Here is a 17218-nt window from a genome sequence, read left to right as displayed (position 1 = left end):
TTTTTTTACACATTGCGGAGGGTTAACCTCTTAGGTTCCACATGGAGTATAACGCGCATGCTTTACTGCATATACAGAATGATTTTACTGTTGTGGGTTTAGTAACACTTTAAGGTGCTAGAAAACAAAGCAATGTGGCATTAAGGCACCTGGAGCTGCTGACTATTTCACATGAGCAGTGCAGCCTGGTCAACGTTCTACTTTTATGAAAGTAAATCGCTTGTTAGATCAAAGCTCTGATAGGATGTATAGGGAAAGTGAAAACCAAAAAGCCTATGGGGTAGATTCATGTAGATCCGCGTATCTTTGCGGCGGCGTAACGTATCCGATTTACGCTACGCCTCCGCAACTTAGACGGGCAAGTGCTGTATTCTCAAAGCACTTGCTCCGTAAGTTGCGGTGGCGTAGCGTAAATCGGCCGGCGTAAGCCCGCCTAATTCAAATGTGGGACAGGGGGGCGTGTTTTATGTTAATGTTCTGTGACCCGACGTGATTGACGTTTTTCCCGAACGGCGCATGCGCCGTCCGTGGAATTTCCCAGTATGTATTGCTCCTAATATGCCGCAAGGACGTCATTGGTTTCAACGTGAACGTAAATGACGTCCAGCCCCATTCACGGACGACTTACGCAAACGACTTAACTTTTTCAAATTGTGACGCGGGAACGACGGCCCTAGCCCCTATCGGCCAGCGTAAATATGCAGTTACGATCCGATGGCGTAAGAGACTTACGCCTGTCGGATCTAAGGGAAATCTATGCGTAACTGATTCTATGAATCAGGCGCATAGATACGACGGCCTATCTGGAGATACGCTGTCGTATCTCCACTGAGAATCTGGCCCTATGTGTTCTCATACTACACTGCACTGACAGTGAGTGGGGCAGCTGGGGAATACACACGTTGGAGACTCCAAGTAGACAGCAAGGGAAGTGAAGAAGAGATGAGACACAGGAACCTACTCCCCTCCAGACCCACACAACTCCTGTGTCTCAGCTCTCCTTCCCTGTCCTTGCTGTATACTATCAGAGTATACAACATCTGTATTCCCCAACTGCCCAGCCCATGGTCAATGCAACCTTTTTTTGATACCTGCTGAAATATGCTATGCACTAGCCAAGGGGATAAAGTATTTACTGTGAGGGGTGCAGATTCATTCTCTGCTTTATCCAAACGGTTTTGCTAAAATCCATCCTGAAAAAAAACGATTTAATACTGGCTACTTGGTATGAAAAAACATTGTTTAACCTTTGTGGTCTAAATCCATTTTATTATGTTAAAAAACAGGCAAGATGTGTTGCTGCTTGCTCATTCATAAGTGGCTGGTATTTTAACCATACACCATATTTTTACAGATAAATAATAATTTCATATTTCTGACCTTCACGTTATTACAATGACCTTTTCTCAGTTTTTTTAAACATTAAATCATTTACTAAATATTTATTTTCTCACACAAGTGTATGCTTTTGTATTTAGTAGGTAGAGTGCTGTGCATCCACTTTAGTGAGGAAATGTATGTTTATCTATCAAGCATTTATTATCTTATCAGTGTGAGGATCATGGATATATGTAAGATTCACTCCGCATTTATTTAATCGATTCTGCCTCTGAAACGTAAAACCTCAAAGTCTGTATGGATACATATTTGTTTGCTTCCCAAATTTATTATCCATAAATGTAGGATCTTATGGTACAGACAGTCCCAAATGTAATCTTTGACTTTGCAAATTTTCCATTTGAAGGTGCCCTCAAACAACATGTGCCTGCCATATTACAGTATATGTGCTCTGAAACTGCTGGCATTTGTAAGAGGCAGAACTTGACAGACAATTGTTTTTTCAACTTATTTAAACAATGAACCCTAGTACATTTATATATTTCAGATTGCTTTCTATTTTAAAAAAGTCGAAAAAAAAAGATGAATTCTTACCATGGATGGTACAAAAGGGGCAAGAATACCACCAAATCTGCATGCCATGGCACACACACCCAAGCCAGCATTTCTGAAAGGATAAAAAAAAAACAATATTGCAGCATTATAAAAATAATGACCACTTCTGAAGAATTTTGTTTTATTTTGGATACAGTGAGAAAAGAGAATAAGTTAAAACTTCCATCAGGTTTTTAGTATTGTCTGTATATCCCTTGTCTCACTTTTATGGCACTGTCTTGTTTGTAAGGCTACTGTTAAACCTCAGATGTTTTAATTCCATCTCTCTACTAAAAAAGGGGCTTATGTCAGTGACTGTTCTCTGTTCAAGATTACTCCTCATGGTGTCCCTGTGTTACCAGGGCAAGAAGCGAGGGGAATTTTTCCTACGATGAAGCACTCCTGTGACCCATTTTGCCCTGATGTCACTGCCATCAGTCGGGGCAGCGCGTCATCCCAACTTCCAAGCCTGGATCGCCAGCTGCCCTGATTGATGTCTCAGGGTTTCAGCAAGCTGCTGAGAGAGCCTCTCCCCACCCCTCCACTGCTCCAATGAGCGCTGAGAAGTAGAGCAGAAGCGATGCTGACTGTCTGCTCGGGGAGGAGTGAGAACTGAGCCATCGGCAGTGTTCGGTGGCTCGGTTACAGTGCAGAGACACCGGGGGACAGATGCAGCATCAGTCTGATGCTGCATCCACCAAGGTAAGTATGATTAGGGAAAACAAATATATATCAGACTTCTCTTAAAGGGGAGTTCCAGCCTTTTTTTAAGTTTATTAAAAGTCAGCAGCTAAAAAAAGTGTAGCTGCTGGCTTTTAATAAACAGACACTTACCTGCTCCACGGCTCCAGCGACGCGCCGGCCGGGGCTCCGCTCCTCGCCCCCCTCGCCAGCCGGCGTCTTCATTCCTAGTGTGGGCACCCGGCAGAGACAGCTTTCGGCTTCACGGCCGGGCACCCACTGCGCATGCGATTGGACAGGCGATCGCCTACAGGGAGGGGCTGCAAGAACGCGATTAAGCTAATCGCCTTTCCAGCCCCTCGGCGGAAGGAGGAAGTGGGACAGGAAGTCCCCTTCTCCTGAAGCCCTCACTCCCCCCCCAAAAAAATGACATGCCAAATGTGGCATGTAAGGGGGCGAGGAGTGGGTTAAGCGGAAGTTCCATTTTTAGGTGGAACTCCGCTTTAAGCGCTTTCCAGAGGTTCTAAGTCTTCCCATTCTGGCCAAAACAGAAACAAAAAATATTGCACCCCCACTTTTATCAAGTTTATCCAATTTAACCTACTACTTCTATGGTCATGATTGCAATAAAATGCAAGACAAGTCATGGAGACCCAATAAAAAATAAAAGAACAGCCAGCGGCGGAGCACAACAGAATAGCTACATACAAATATTTCCACAAAGACAGTTCCTGCAGTTTGACAGTATGATACAGACATGTGTAAGTGGGAGTGAAATTAGAAGTAACAATGCAAATCAGGATAAGGCAATCAATATTTGTCATAGCTGACATGATAATATTCCCAGTCATACTTATAAAACACATTTACAATCTTGAGCTGGTATGGCAAGAAATAAAGATGTTCTCTGATCACAAGCCTACAGTTTTGCCCTCTGCCTGGGTCACAGTGGGCTCTTGATAATCGCAACATTTAAAGCTGTAGTGAAATTTTCTGAATGACTGTTAGCACTGCTCATTAACATCCATTTTCTTTTAGATCCCACAACCATTGTAAATCACATTTAAGGACTGCCATAATGAAAATGTAAAAAAAAAAAAAAAACCCTGTCATGGGAGAAATGGATGGACACAGCTGACCTCATTCTGAAAATGCCAGATACTTTTGTGGCAGTGTTCTAAATCTCTATACATTATACAGGTCAATCAATCTGACTGTACTAAACTTAAAGCATTGGCCATGACAACCAGGCAACTAGCATTTATTTTTATGAAAGTAAACCCTTTAACAATAAAACAGTTGTTTCCAGTGCTTCTTCCATGTTTCTCAGATGGAAGGTATATATGGATTTTGCCAGCTATCTGGATTAACTGTTTCTTGCCCACATCCCTAGTATAGCCAATGAACAGAAAGGGGTTCCTCAAAAGTTGGGTTTTTAACGGCCAGAAACAGTGGGTATAATACAAAAGTACAACGTTTATTGTGAAAAATAGAAAATAATAAAATGAATCAATAACAAGCACATATCACATATGATGGTATGAAATGGAACCAGAGGATAACCTATCGGTCATCTGCCTATGTGTATAGGACAGACGATATTCCAACGCGATTCAACACAAATAGTGACGGTCTTATTCAGGCATGAGGTAGCATGCTACCCATGGGAGACGCTACTTGCACACTGCACTGCTGCACTACAAAAATGATAGAACACCACAGTCCGATATAAGATGTTTCTACTTGGATTGGCATAATACCTGTAACCAATGTTCCATCTTCAGCTTTCTCCCTAGCCCTGATGCTTGTGTGCATGCTGCATTCAGCAAAAACATCTTTAATTGTATTCATACCAGTCTGTGGCTATATTGGTGCATGTCATCACGCTTACACCCAGAGATTTTATATACTCCATGTACTTAAGATCTTAGGAGTCACCACCAAGAATCACCTGTCCTTCATTTTGACTTGGCCCGGTCTGGGTTCTGGGGTCCCGTCTGACGGTGCTGTCTCACCTTACTTGTTGGCAAATTTTTTAGCGATTTTTGTCTTGCGCCTGAGCTATGACTTCTAATCCTTGAATCATCAGCACATGGGATTAATTTTGAGAAATTTGGAACTGCATAACCCTCCCAGAAGAAGACATTCACCATTTCTGTTAAAACACATTGGATTCTCTTCTGTTCTATACCCTCAGGCAGTTGACCAATAGATTATCCTCTGGTTCCATTCAATGCCATCATATGTAATGTTATGTACTTGTTTTTATTGATTCATTTTACAAATTTTTCAATTTTTCACAATAAACTTTGTACTTTTGTATTATACCCACTGTTTCTTGTCCGTTAAAATCCAAACTTTTGAGGAACCCCTTTCTTTTGATTCTCAGATGGAAGGTGTCCTTTAAAGGCAAAATGGATGTGAACCAATCCAATCCAAAACACACAAAGAGAACCTCTTTACCTTGTCATAAGCACAAATTAATGACTGCCTTTCAGTAAATATAGATCTCTGTATCTTTATTTTCATTTACTTTCATTTATTCTTTTGTGCTCTTTGTGTACACTTTCCATACTTCCTACTTTAGAAGGTCCTTCTGCCCAAAGATGCTGGTTTAATTGCTTTTGGCATAAAAATTTGTGCCAAAAGGAATTTAACTGTAGAGTTTGCTCATTGTGAGGGCATCAGGACAAAAGTGCAGTGGGGCGAAAATGCAAAGTTTGAACGGTAATAGTTTGAAAACAGCAGGAGTTTGGAGACAGCCAACTGTCTTTGGTTAGTGCTTGTGTTTTTTTAAATGCCTGGTCTAGTTCAGTGCAATACTTGCTTGACATTTGTTTTTCGTGGTACTTGGTAACAATGCTTGTCTCAATTTGTTTTGCCAAAAGTAGCTTTTGCATCGGATGTTGCAAACCAGGCAAGTTTTGTGGATAAGACTCCTAAAAGTAGAAGTCATCTTGTTGGCGATTCAACTGTACCTGAACCTGGTTCTGCTGTCAGGAGAGGTAAAAGGTGCATTTTAAATATTGTTAAGAACGCTAGTGAAGAGTGCATTGTTGCTGTTGTTGTGCACCTTGGCACAAATCATCTGTTTCAGAATGATTTGCAATAGAAGTTTCAGAATTTGAGACAGGATTTTCACCAGTTAGGGTGCACTGAAAAAATTGGTGCAAAGCTGAAGGTTTTGGTTATGTTAGCCATGATGCTAGCAGGTGGGCTGATATTGAGCTAAACAAAAGAGCTTGTTTAAAGCTTTATATAAATAATTCACTCATAAGATAAAGTAAATGTGTACAAAAATCTTTAGCAAAAACAACTTTTATACAGCTTTTTATTAATACACAGAGTCTGTAATACTATTGCTGTATCAAGTACAACCCAATTGATTTCATGTTGCTGCATGTTGTTACTCTGTTGGAGAAACATGACAGCTACCAAAGGATCAAATAGACCAATTTGACCACTAGACCAATTTGAAATTTATATCAAATGAAAATCGTCCATCTGCACAAGAATCCAAAAAATGAACTATAAGATTCTAACCAGCTGGACGCCTCAGCTCCTGCATAAATTCTTCCCTACCACAACTGATAAATAATGGCGTGTCTAAAGGATAAAGGAACATTTCTCCATATCTTTTGGTCATGCCCACTGTTGCTCCATTTCTGGACAACTATAGAGACGACCACACAAAATTTCACTGATCACACAATTAAAAAAGATACAGCTTTCTTCCTGCTTCACGCTTCCACGGTCCCGGCACGATCTTACAAGAAATCCATTGTGAGGCACCTACTTAATGCAGCAAAATCTTGCATTCCGGCTACCTGGAAACAAACCACGCCTCCATCCGTTGGATTGTGGTTGCGTAAAGTGGAGGAAATTAAACACCTGGAAGACCTGGTGCTTACAGTCCAGAATAAACAAGAAAAACACTCTAAAGCTTGGAGGCTGTGGAACTTATACATATATTCCAATGAAGGGCAATCCTTGCTGAACTCTTAATAGACTTCTCGGCGTCGTCCCAACACGGGCTGACGGTGGCAGTGTATTCATCACCCCCGTGCCGAACATACCCCTTCCCCCCTCTTCTTTCCTTTTTCCCTCTGGTCTCGCTTTCCCCCTCCTTTTTCTTTCTTTTCCTTTTGCTACTCCTAATTTTTTCTCTTTCTTTTTTCCTCCCTCGCTCTTTCCATCTGTGGTTTCCTCGACCGATGGTCTTATAATAAGTCGTGGGAGGCATACTTTCAAATTTTACCAGTGTACAAATACAGGAAAGACAGGGTAGGGAGGTGGAGTTGCCATATACAGTATTTAAAAAAATAGCATAAGGCTAGCATTAAATAAAGAAAAAAAAAATAATACTTGAAACCCTCTAGGTCTGCCTTCTAACCAGAGAGGCATATTTCCTTAGAACTGGTGTAGTATACAGATTCCTAGGACAGACTGAAGATTATGATAACTTGTTGATTGACAAGATAATCCAAGTAACAATGAAGATAGAGGTTTTATTATGGGTGATGTTAACATGTCTGGTATCAACTGGAATTCTCAAACTGCAATTACAAGCAGGAGCACTGAATGGGGTTTTCTCTGAAATAGTTAGTAAAAAGCCTAACCCGGGGTGATCACATTTAAACTTAGTACTGACAAATGGGAATCGATTGTCCGATGTTGAACTCCAAGAAAATCTGGGTTATAGTGATCACCTACGTTTTGAAATTAAAATAGGAACTGAAAATTATAATACAAAAACAAAATATTTGGATATCAAAAGGATAGTTTTTGCTAAAAATATATCTTGATTTTAGCAAGGCATTTGATACAGTACCAAAACAATGTTCAGAACTCATCAGCTGTGTCAGTTATCTCTTCATACATAGTCAGAATCGATAGGAATAGTTAATAATTAGATTTTGTGTGTGAGTGTGTTCTAGGCTCTTCATCAATAATAAAACAAGATATTAGTGCCGATTTCAGTATACTGCCAATTAATGCTAAAATTGAACTCCAGGCACAGATATTCTTAAATTAACATAAGGCTATGTTCACCTTCTGAAGGTTTAAAATGGTTATAGACCCTTACATATAACAACAAGTTGCGTGACTAGCCTCAGGCGATACACAGAGATAAAACAAATCCTCATACACACGTTGTAACTGTTTAACTGTAATCTTTCAATTCAAACAGTCCCCGATTTATCTGGGAATTATGGGGAACGGAGGGAGTACTTTTTTTTGCAAATTCTGAAGGAGATAGTTATGGGGATAGAGAGAGAGGGGAATCTCCCCCTCTCGAAAATAAAGATAAATAGACATGGGTAAGAGGGGCATAGATTTGTTTATATAGGGGTAATGAAATTCACACAAAGATATATAGATATATATATATGTATATCTATCTATATATATATATATATATATATATATATATATATTTTATTTTTTTATTTTTTTTTGCACAATTCGAAGGAGGAAAGTAATGGGGTCGGGGAGATGAGAACCTCTCCCCCCCTCGAAAGTAAAGATTAAATAGACATGGATAAGAGGGGGGTATAGACTGGGGGGTAAAGTTATTCACATAAGATGTATATGTGTGTACATGTATATATGTACCCACATATATGCACCCACATATATGCACATTACTTTATTTACCCCCCCCCTTTTTTTTTTGCGAGCTGGGGATGGGGGAATAGGCCTGCTTCCATGTTCCTCCTCTTCTTTTTTCTCTTGTCTATTATCTAGATTGCCCAGAAGAAATTAAGAGTGCTTCGGTATAGATTCATTTTTAAGTGCACGTTAACTACTTAACCCCCGGAACATATTGCTGCCCAAAGACCAGAGGACTTTTTGCGATTCGGGACTGCGCCGCTTTAACTGACAATTGCGCGGTCGTGCGACGTGGCTCCCAAACAAAATTGGCGTCCTTTTTTTCCCACAAATAGAGCTTTCTTTTGGTGGTATTTGATCACCTCTGCGGTTTTTATTTTTTGCGCTATAAACAAAAATAGAGCGACAATTTTAAAAAAAAATAATATTTTTTACTTTTTGCTGTAATAAATATCCCCCAAAAATATATAAAAAAACTTTTTTTTTCCTCAGTTTAGGCCGATACGTATTCTTCTACATATTTTTCGTTAAAAAAATCGCAATAAGCGTTTATTGATTGGTTTGCGCAAAAGTTATAGCGTTTACAAAATAGTGGGTATTTTTATGGCATTTTTATTAATATTTTTTTTACTAGTAATGGCGGCGATCAGCGATTTTTTTTTCGGTATTGCGACATTATGGCGGACACTTCGGACATTTTTGACACATTTTTGGGACCATTGGCATTTTTATAGCGATCAGTGCTATAAAAATGCATTAGATTACTATAAAAATGCCACTGGCAGTGAAGGGGTTAACACTAGGGGGCGGGGAAGGGGTTAAGTATGCCTGGGTGTGTTCTTACTGTGGGGGGGGGGGGTGGCCTCACTAGGGGAAACACTGATTTTCTGTTCATACATTGTATGAACAGAAAATCAGCATTTCCCCTGCTGACAGGAACGAGAGCTGTGTGTTTACACACACAGCTCCCGTTCCCCGCTCTGTACCGAGCGATCGCGTGTGCCCGGCGGCGATCGCGCCCGCCGGGCACACGCACGGGAGTCGGGGGCGAGCGCGCGCGCGCGCCTCCGGCGGCGCGCACGCGCCCCCTAGTGGCGGCTATACGATAGGACATATAGCTACGGGCTCTCGCCCAGGAGAGCCGACCTGCCGCCGTATAATGACGGTGCACGGTCGGCTAGTGGTTAACCACTTCAGCCCCGGACCATATTGCTGATCAATGACCGGGCCCCTTTTTGCGATTCGGCACTGCATCACTTTAACTGACAATAGCGCGGTCGTGCGTTGTGGCTCCCAAACAAAATTGGCGTCCTTTTTTTCCCACAAATAGAGCTTTCTTTTGGTGGTATTTGATCACCTCTGCGATTTTTTTTTTTTGCGCTATAAACAAAAATAAAGCGACAATTTTGAAGAAAAAATGAATATTTTTTTCTTTTTGCTGTAATAAATATCCCCAAAAAAATATAAAAACACTATTTTTTTCCTCAGTTTAGGCCGATACGTATTTTTCTACATATTTTTCATTAAAAAAAAATCGCAATAAGCGTTTATTGATTGGTTTGCACAAAAGTTGTAGTGTCTACAAAATATGGCATAGTTTTATGGCATATTTATTAATATTTTTTTTTACTAGTAATGGTGGCAATCAGCGATTTTTTTCGGTACTGCGACATTATAGCGAACACTTCGGACACTTTTGACAAATTTTTGGGACCACTGGCATTTTTATAGCGATAAGTGCTATAAAAATGCATTGATTGCTATAAAAATGCCACTGGCAGGGAAGGGGGTAACACTAGGGGGCGGGGAAGGGGTTAAGTATGTTCCCTGGGTGTGTTCTAACTGAAGGGGGGGTGGACTGACTGAGGGAAATGTCTGATCGCTGTTCATGCATTTCTCCCCTGACAGGACCGGGAGTTGTGTGTTTACACACACTCAGCTCCCGGTCCTTGCTCTGTAACGAGCGTTTGCGGGTGCCCGGCGGCGATCGTGCCCGTCGGGGGTGCGCGTGTGCGCCTCCGGCGGCGCGCCCCCTATTGGCTGCTCGGCGAGATGACGTATAACTACGTGATCTCGCCCAGCAGAGCCGACCTGCCGCCGTATAACTGCGGCGGCTGGTCGGCAAGCAGTTAAAGGATGGATCTATTCATGTACCTATATGTCTTTTTTATGTGTATTGTGAGAATGTTTTGTATTTTTATGAATGATTTGCAAATTGTTTTGCAAAGTATGTAAGATTTTTATCTGTAAAAACATTTATAAAAACTATTCAAACAAAACAAACATTTTACACAGAATCTCTGAAAAGTGGGGAGTGGGTATCTGAAGTATCTAACTGCAGAGCTCAATGAGGAGAGCTCTGAGCCCTGATTGGAGGAAAATGGATACACTCCCCTCCTCACAGTATACAGGAACATGCACAGCTGTGGCTCTCAATCACAAGTAGAGAAAATCTGTCAGAAGGAACTTATGCAGATAACAGAGGAACAAGGTGGCAGAGAGAAATCACACTCGGGGCTTTTGATAGAGACATGTACACAGTATAGAAGGATATGCTTTGTTTATATTTCATGACCTAGACTTGGAGCAGATGAAAAAGGGGTACGTCCAATTAATTTTCTAAAAAACACATTCTTATTCTTTACTAACAGCAAACAGGTTACAGGGCTTTGAATTGGGTTGCTGCCTATAGTTCAGCTTTAAGCTGGACAAAGTAGAAAATGTAGCAACAAACAGAGACATATCAGAAACATAAAAATAACAGTGTGAACCACTTAGGTGTTTAAACGTACTCTATACAGGCAATTGAATGTTAGCTGAACTGAAACAGCCTTTCCTGTATACTTTGATCATAGTAGCAAATCACAGAGAAAGGATAACAAGTACATTTATAATCTTATTGCCTTGGGTCAAGAATTTTGTGGTTAGAGGGGAAAACACAACAATCCACTTTATTGGGCAAGTCAATACACAGCTGATTGCAGCTTATAAATTCGCTAGGTCCATCAGAGAAGGAAGAGGCACACAGTGCCTTCATACCTTAAAGAATAATTTTACTTTTGTACAATAAATAAGATCAGTGGATGTCACAGTAGATATGATGTCATCATCAAGCTGCCAGTAGAGAACTGGCAAGCAGTACTTAAATCCTCCTGGTGCCCCAGTCTGAATCAGTTCCTCCTTTTATTACAGCATTTAGTAACGCTCTGGCACACAGCCAACCTGATCAAATAAATTGCATTCTAGAAAGTCACTGAATGCTTCTATTATCACACATATCTGATTACAACCATTTATAGAAAAAAAAAACATGGGAAATAAAGGTCATTGTCAGCACCATTTTAATGAGCTGAGGAACGTGTTGCCTCTGTATGAATGAATGTTATTAATATTCCTATGCATCGTTTTATTCCTCTGTGGACACAGTAATCTCGTTTTAAGAAAAATCCAGGGCACCTGAGACATGAAGTTGAGTAGCGCTAAATCTTTTATCTGGTCTTCACAAGACTCTGCATCAATATGCGGAGAAATAAATCTACACTAATACCATCACGTACAGCACTCAAGCCAACCTCAGCAATGACAGCTCAGGGTAAGGGAATACAATAAATTAGCCAGAAAAAAATAAAGCTAAGGTACTACACACTCATACAGAGAGAAAATCTTCTTCAATCCACAAATAAAGAAAAAGCAGGACAGCATTAATTAAATAAGTATTAACATATCTTTGTAAAAGATAAATCATTGTGTCTTTCGAAAGGCAAAGAAAATCTATATGACATCAATTTTCATGCCAGTTTTGTGCGGAAAATTAACTCTGACCGTTTCTTTAAACCCAGTTTCAGCTATTTTACAGACATAATCAATAAAAGTGCCTTAGATATACCAGCTTTAATGGAGACTCCAGAAGCCCATTGGTAGAGATACTAAAATCTAAAACATTCTTATCGCTAAGCCCAATTTTAAAGTAACAGTTTCCACACTCGACAACCCTTTAGCTTAAATTATCACCCACTGCGTCCTCTTCTTCACAGAGTCTCTGCGTTGATTGGATAGATTGATAGCAGCGCAGCCATTGGATCCCGCTGCTCTTCAATCAAATCCAACGACGCGGTCGCCGGGGGGCAGGGCCGAGTCATACACTCGGCGGTTATGGAGGCCGACTGTATAACGCGGGAGTGCGCCCGCAAGGTAACCCCTTCGGGAGAGAGCTTCCCTGAGGGGCTTAGCTATTGCAGGGAGGAGCTACTAGAGCCGCTGTGGGACCCCAGAAGTGGACAATCGGGGCCACTCTGTGCAAAACGAACTGCACAGTGGAGGCAAGTATGACATGTTTGTTATTTGAAAAATAAGTTAATTAACCTTTACAAACCCTTTAAGCAGTTTCAGTAATGTCCTTAAAGGGGTGTTCCAGTCATTTTTAATGTTTATTTAAAGTCAGCAGCTACAAAAAGTGTAGCTGCTGGCTTTTAATAAACATACACTCACCTGCTCCACGTTACAGCAACGCGCCTGCCGGGGCTCCGCTCCTCTCCACCCCTCTCTCCAGCCGGCGTCTTAATTCTAAGTGTGGGCACCCGGCCGCGACAGCTTTCGGCTTCACGGCCAGGCACCCACTGCGCATTCGTGAGCGGTGCTGCGCCATCTGATTGGACAGGCGATCGCCTGGGACCTGTCACTTGTCCCAGGCGATCGCCTACAGGGAGGGGCTGCCAACAGACGATTAGACTATTGGCCTTAGCAGCCCCTCGGCAGAAGGAGGAAGTGGGACAGGAAGTCCCACTCCATTTGGCATGTAAGGGGGCGAGGAATGGATTAAGCGGAAGTTCCACTTTTGGATGGAACTCCGCTTTAAAAAGCATCCTTTAGCTTTAGTTTGAGGATATTAATAGGAGTGCTGCAGTACCACTTGAAACTTGTTTAAAGCCTGCTAGCAGTTTTTTTTAACGCGTCAGTCAGCAGTTTTATTAACATCAATGTTTAACCACTTAAGGACCAGCCGCCACAGTTATACTGCGGCAGGTTGGCTCCCCTGGGCAAATCGCCATAGCTGTACGTCAGTCGCTTTAAGAGCCTGCGATTAGGAAGCCGATGCACGTGTCGTGGCAGAGATGTCCGCCGGGCACCCGGTATCGCTCCTAAAAGACACAGAATGGAGATCTGTAAACAGACAGATCTCCTTTCTGTCAGGGGAGAGGAGACAGATCTGCTGTTCATACTGGTTATGAACAGCAACTGGTCTCCTCCTCCAGGCAGTCCCACCCACCACAGTTACAAAACTCTCCCTAGAACACACATTTAACCCCTTGATCGCCCCCCTAGTGTTAACCCCTTCCCTGCCAGCAACATTTATACAGTAATCAGTGGCTGTTTTTAGCTCTAATCGCCGTATAAATGTCAATGGTCCCAAAAAAGTGTACAAAAAAGTGTCCGATCCAATGTCGCATTCCTGTTAAAAATTGCCAATCACTGCCATTACTACAAAAAAAATAATAGTAATAAAAATGCCATAAATCTATCCACTATTTTGTAGATGCTATAACTTTTGCGCAAACCAATCAATATACGTTCATTATGATCTTTTACCAAAGATATGTAGAAGAATACATATCAGCCTAAACCGAGGAAGAAATTAGTTTTTTTAAACCATTTTTGGGGATATTTATTGTGGCCAAAAGTAAACAAATATATATATATTTGTTTTTAAAATTGTGGGCCTTTTTTTGGTTATAGCGCAAAAAATAAAAATCCTTGGGCACATCTGCGCTTATGCCATACTGGTTGAAGCATTGAAGTTCTGCTTTAACCAAAACTGTGACAGCAAATGGTAATTTTGTACTTTGTAAAGTTAAAGTGTTATTGCACCAACATATTTAACAATTTAAAGGATAAGCTCACCTTAAGAACATGGTATATGTTACACCCGTATTTAGGATGTAACATGTCACATATTCCAGCTCGTGCCCCGCTCACCCCCCCCCCCCCCCCCAACCTCACTCCTCCTACTACTGTGACAGCAGGGGGGATCCTCTCCATGTACCCGCAGTCTCATTTTAAAAACAGAACCGCTGTGTGTGGCTCTGCCTATTGGCGGGAGAGTGTGCAGAAACCTGACACTACACCTGCGATCCACTGATCGTGGGTACAATGCTTTGCAGGCATCAGTAGGGAAAAAAAATGCACTTTCATCTCTGAATTTTACCTATAGGTAAGCCTTTAATAAAGCCTACTTATAGGTAGTGTAAATATCTCTTAAATGTGCACCGTTTAGGAGTTATTTACTGTATATGCAGCCAGTGACATCACTGGTGCATGCTCTCTGAAGGAACAACCACCCGGGCCATTCCTTCAGAACCCTGTGCTGTAAATGGGCTAGTCCTACTCGCATGCGCGGGAGTGACGTCATTGTGGCACTGGCCAGTCACAGAGCTGGAATCTGCGAACCCTGAAGCAAGACTGATGGGGCGCCTGCAGCTCTGACATCTCGTCACTGGAATGCTTTATTTAAGGTAAGTTTAACATGCATACTAGCACATTATAACTTTACCTTGCAGGCTACAAAAGAAAAAACATCCAGCGGTTTACAACCGCTTTAAAGGCGAACTTAGCCTTTAATTCGCCAATAAATTAACTATTTTGGTAGTGATCTTAAATTAATGAAGAGTCGTTACTGGGCAACTGTAAAATATAGTTTATTCAGCAATTTTATGCTTTTTTTTGCCATTTTAAATTTAAACAATCTGGTGAGCAGTTAATTTGATCTATTTTTCTATTGCTATTTACCCTAAAAAGTTAGGTTTGAATTATAACTCACCTTAACCACTTCATTACTGGGCACTTAAACCCCCTTCGTGCCCAGACCAATTTTCAGCTTTCAGCGCTGACGCATTTTGAATGACAATTGCGCGGTCATACAACACTGTACCCAAATTATATTTTTATAATTTTTTTCCCACAAATAGAGCTTTCTTTTGGTGGTATTTGATCATCTATGCGATTTTTATTTTTTGTGCTATAAACAAAAAAAAGACAGAAAATTTGGGGAAAAAAACACAATATTTTTTACTTTATGTTATAATAATATCCCAATTTAAAAAAAAAAAAAAAGTTTTCCTCGGTTTAGGCCGATACGTATTCTTCTAAATTGTTTTGTTAAAAAAAAAAAAATCGCAATAAGCGAATTTGATCGGTTTGCACAAAAGATATAGCACCTACAAAATAGGGGATAGATTTAGGATTTATTTTTTTATTTTTTACTAGTAATGGCGGCGTTCTGCGATTTTTTTTTTGTCAGGCCTGCGATATTGCGACGGACATATCGGACACTTTTGACACAAATTTGGGACCATTCAAATTTATACAGCGATCAGTGCTATAAAAATGCACTAATTACTGTATAAATGTGACTGGCAGGGAAGGGGTTAACACTAGGGGGTGAGGAAGGGGTTAAATGTATTCCCTGGGTGTGTTCTAACTGTGTGGGGGGAGGGGACTGACTGGGGGAGGTGACCGATGCTGTGTCCCTATGTACAAGAAAAAAAGATCGGTCTCCTCTCTCCCTGACAGGATGTGGAGTTCTGTGTTTACACACAGAGCTCTACGTCCCTGCTGTCACCGCCGATCGCGTGTATCCAGCGGACATCGCCGCCGCCAGGTACACGCATCGGCTTCCCAGCGATGCGCCGGCACAGTGTTTACCCGCTGCGCGCCCCCCAGCGGCGCGCGCGGGTAATGCACAGAAAAAAAGACGTCCAAAGACGTCCACTCGGCACTTGAGAGCCGTGCTGTGGACCTCTTTTGTCTATAGCGCAGATCTCAAGTGGTTAATAGCCATAAAACTAGTCTGACTTAAGGGGAAATTTTGTAGTAGATTTGGCACAGTCATTTTATTTTAATAGATAAAATATATTATCCAATTAAAAATGATCATATGTGTGAATGATCTGCTACAAATCATGTTATGTATGGGCAACATTAGTGCCTGCCTCTTTACCCTGCTCTCCCAGATATACAGCAGCTTCTGAAATAAGGTATTTGCTCAGGATATTCAGAAGTAGAGTAAAAAGTTGAATAGTGCATTTGCATAAGCACCTTATGAAGCATACTATAAAACTTCACTGATGGATGCTCACCTCTTTAGTTAAGCACAAGTATACTATAAAAAGGAACAAGGTTGTGATGAACCTAGGACTATGTCCACCGTCAATGCTTCCTCTGTCCAGAACCAGCACTATCCAAGACTCTTTAGGCCACCCAGTCACCAGACAACACCAGTCTTGAATGGCAAACAACAAACTGATTTATTATCACACATGGACACAACAGATACAGTAAAATAACTGAGACTCTTGACCCCCCCACCCTTGGAAAACAGGGCGGGTTAAACTGTCCAATGACAATAGACACATAGGTCAGGTGTGTTCAAACTTCTCATCAGTAAACAGTCTTATCAGCAGGGGGGCTGCTGGAGGATTCCCCCTCCCTCTTTTCTCTGAAAACACACTTAAACATCCCATAATATTTGAGGCAGACAGCCACACCCCAAACAATCACAGCAAAGAGTCCACAATAGCATGAGACAACACACAATATATACATATATACAACATTGAGTCTGAACAGCACAGATCATAGTGGGGTTCTCATTCACCCTGTGCCCCTATTAGAGACACAGGGTGATTTAAAAATAAGAGGGCCTGGGGAAGCTGGACACTGAGTTTCCAGAGCTCTCCAAGGTAAGCTGAGTAGCACAAAACCCCCCACCCAAAGTGACCCCTGTCACAAATACAGAAAAATATATTGTTACCTGCAAAAGCCTTGCTTGAGTAGACATCCACAAGTACTGGGACTGCTGCTGGGTGGGGCCATAAGGTCTGTTTCTCCTGCCTTGGGTAATGGCTGATAAATGGCACTATCCAGTCTGCTGGAAGATGCTAAAGCTGCCAATTAACCACTTTACTGGTTTTACATTTGAGAGCTCCCCTTTTCCTCT

At 41.4% G+C, this 17218-nt stretch overlaps 1 protein-coding gene across 3 annotated transcripts in view; it reads right to left on the bottom strand.

Moving 5' to 3' along the window:
- Positions 1-17218, bottom strand: part of LOC120947131 (solute carrier family 22 member 15-like) — a 447489-nt gene that overhangs the window by 118745 nt on the left and 311526 nt on the right. For all 3 annotated transcript variants that reach the window (XM_040362147.1, XM_040362150.1, XM_040362149.1), the window contains one exon: positions 1933-2005. In XM_040362147.1, coding sequence (XP_040218081.1) covers positions 1933-2005 — 73 coding nt within the window. The remainder of the gene's footprint in view (positions 1-1932; positions 2006-17218) is intronic.

Source organism: Rana temporaria, chromosome 8 (assembly GCF_905171775.1).
Source record: "Rana temporaria chromosome 8, aRanTem1.1, whole genome shotgun sequence".
In the NCBI taxonomy this organism is placed as follows: domain Eukaryota; kingdom Metazoa; phylum Chordata; class Amphibia; order Anura; family Ranidae; genus Rana; species Rana temporaria.
Note: the sequence above shows the minus strand (reverse complement) of the source record. Positions and strands in the feature narration are given on the sequence as shown.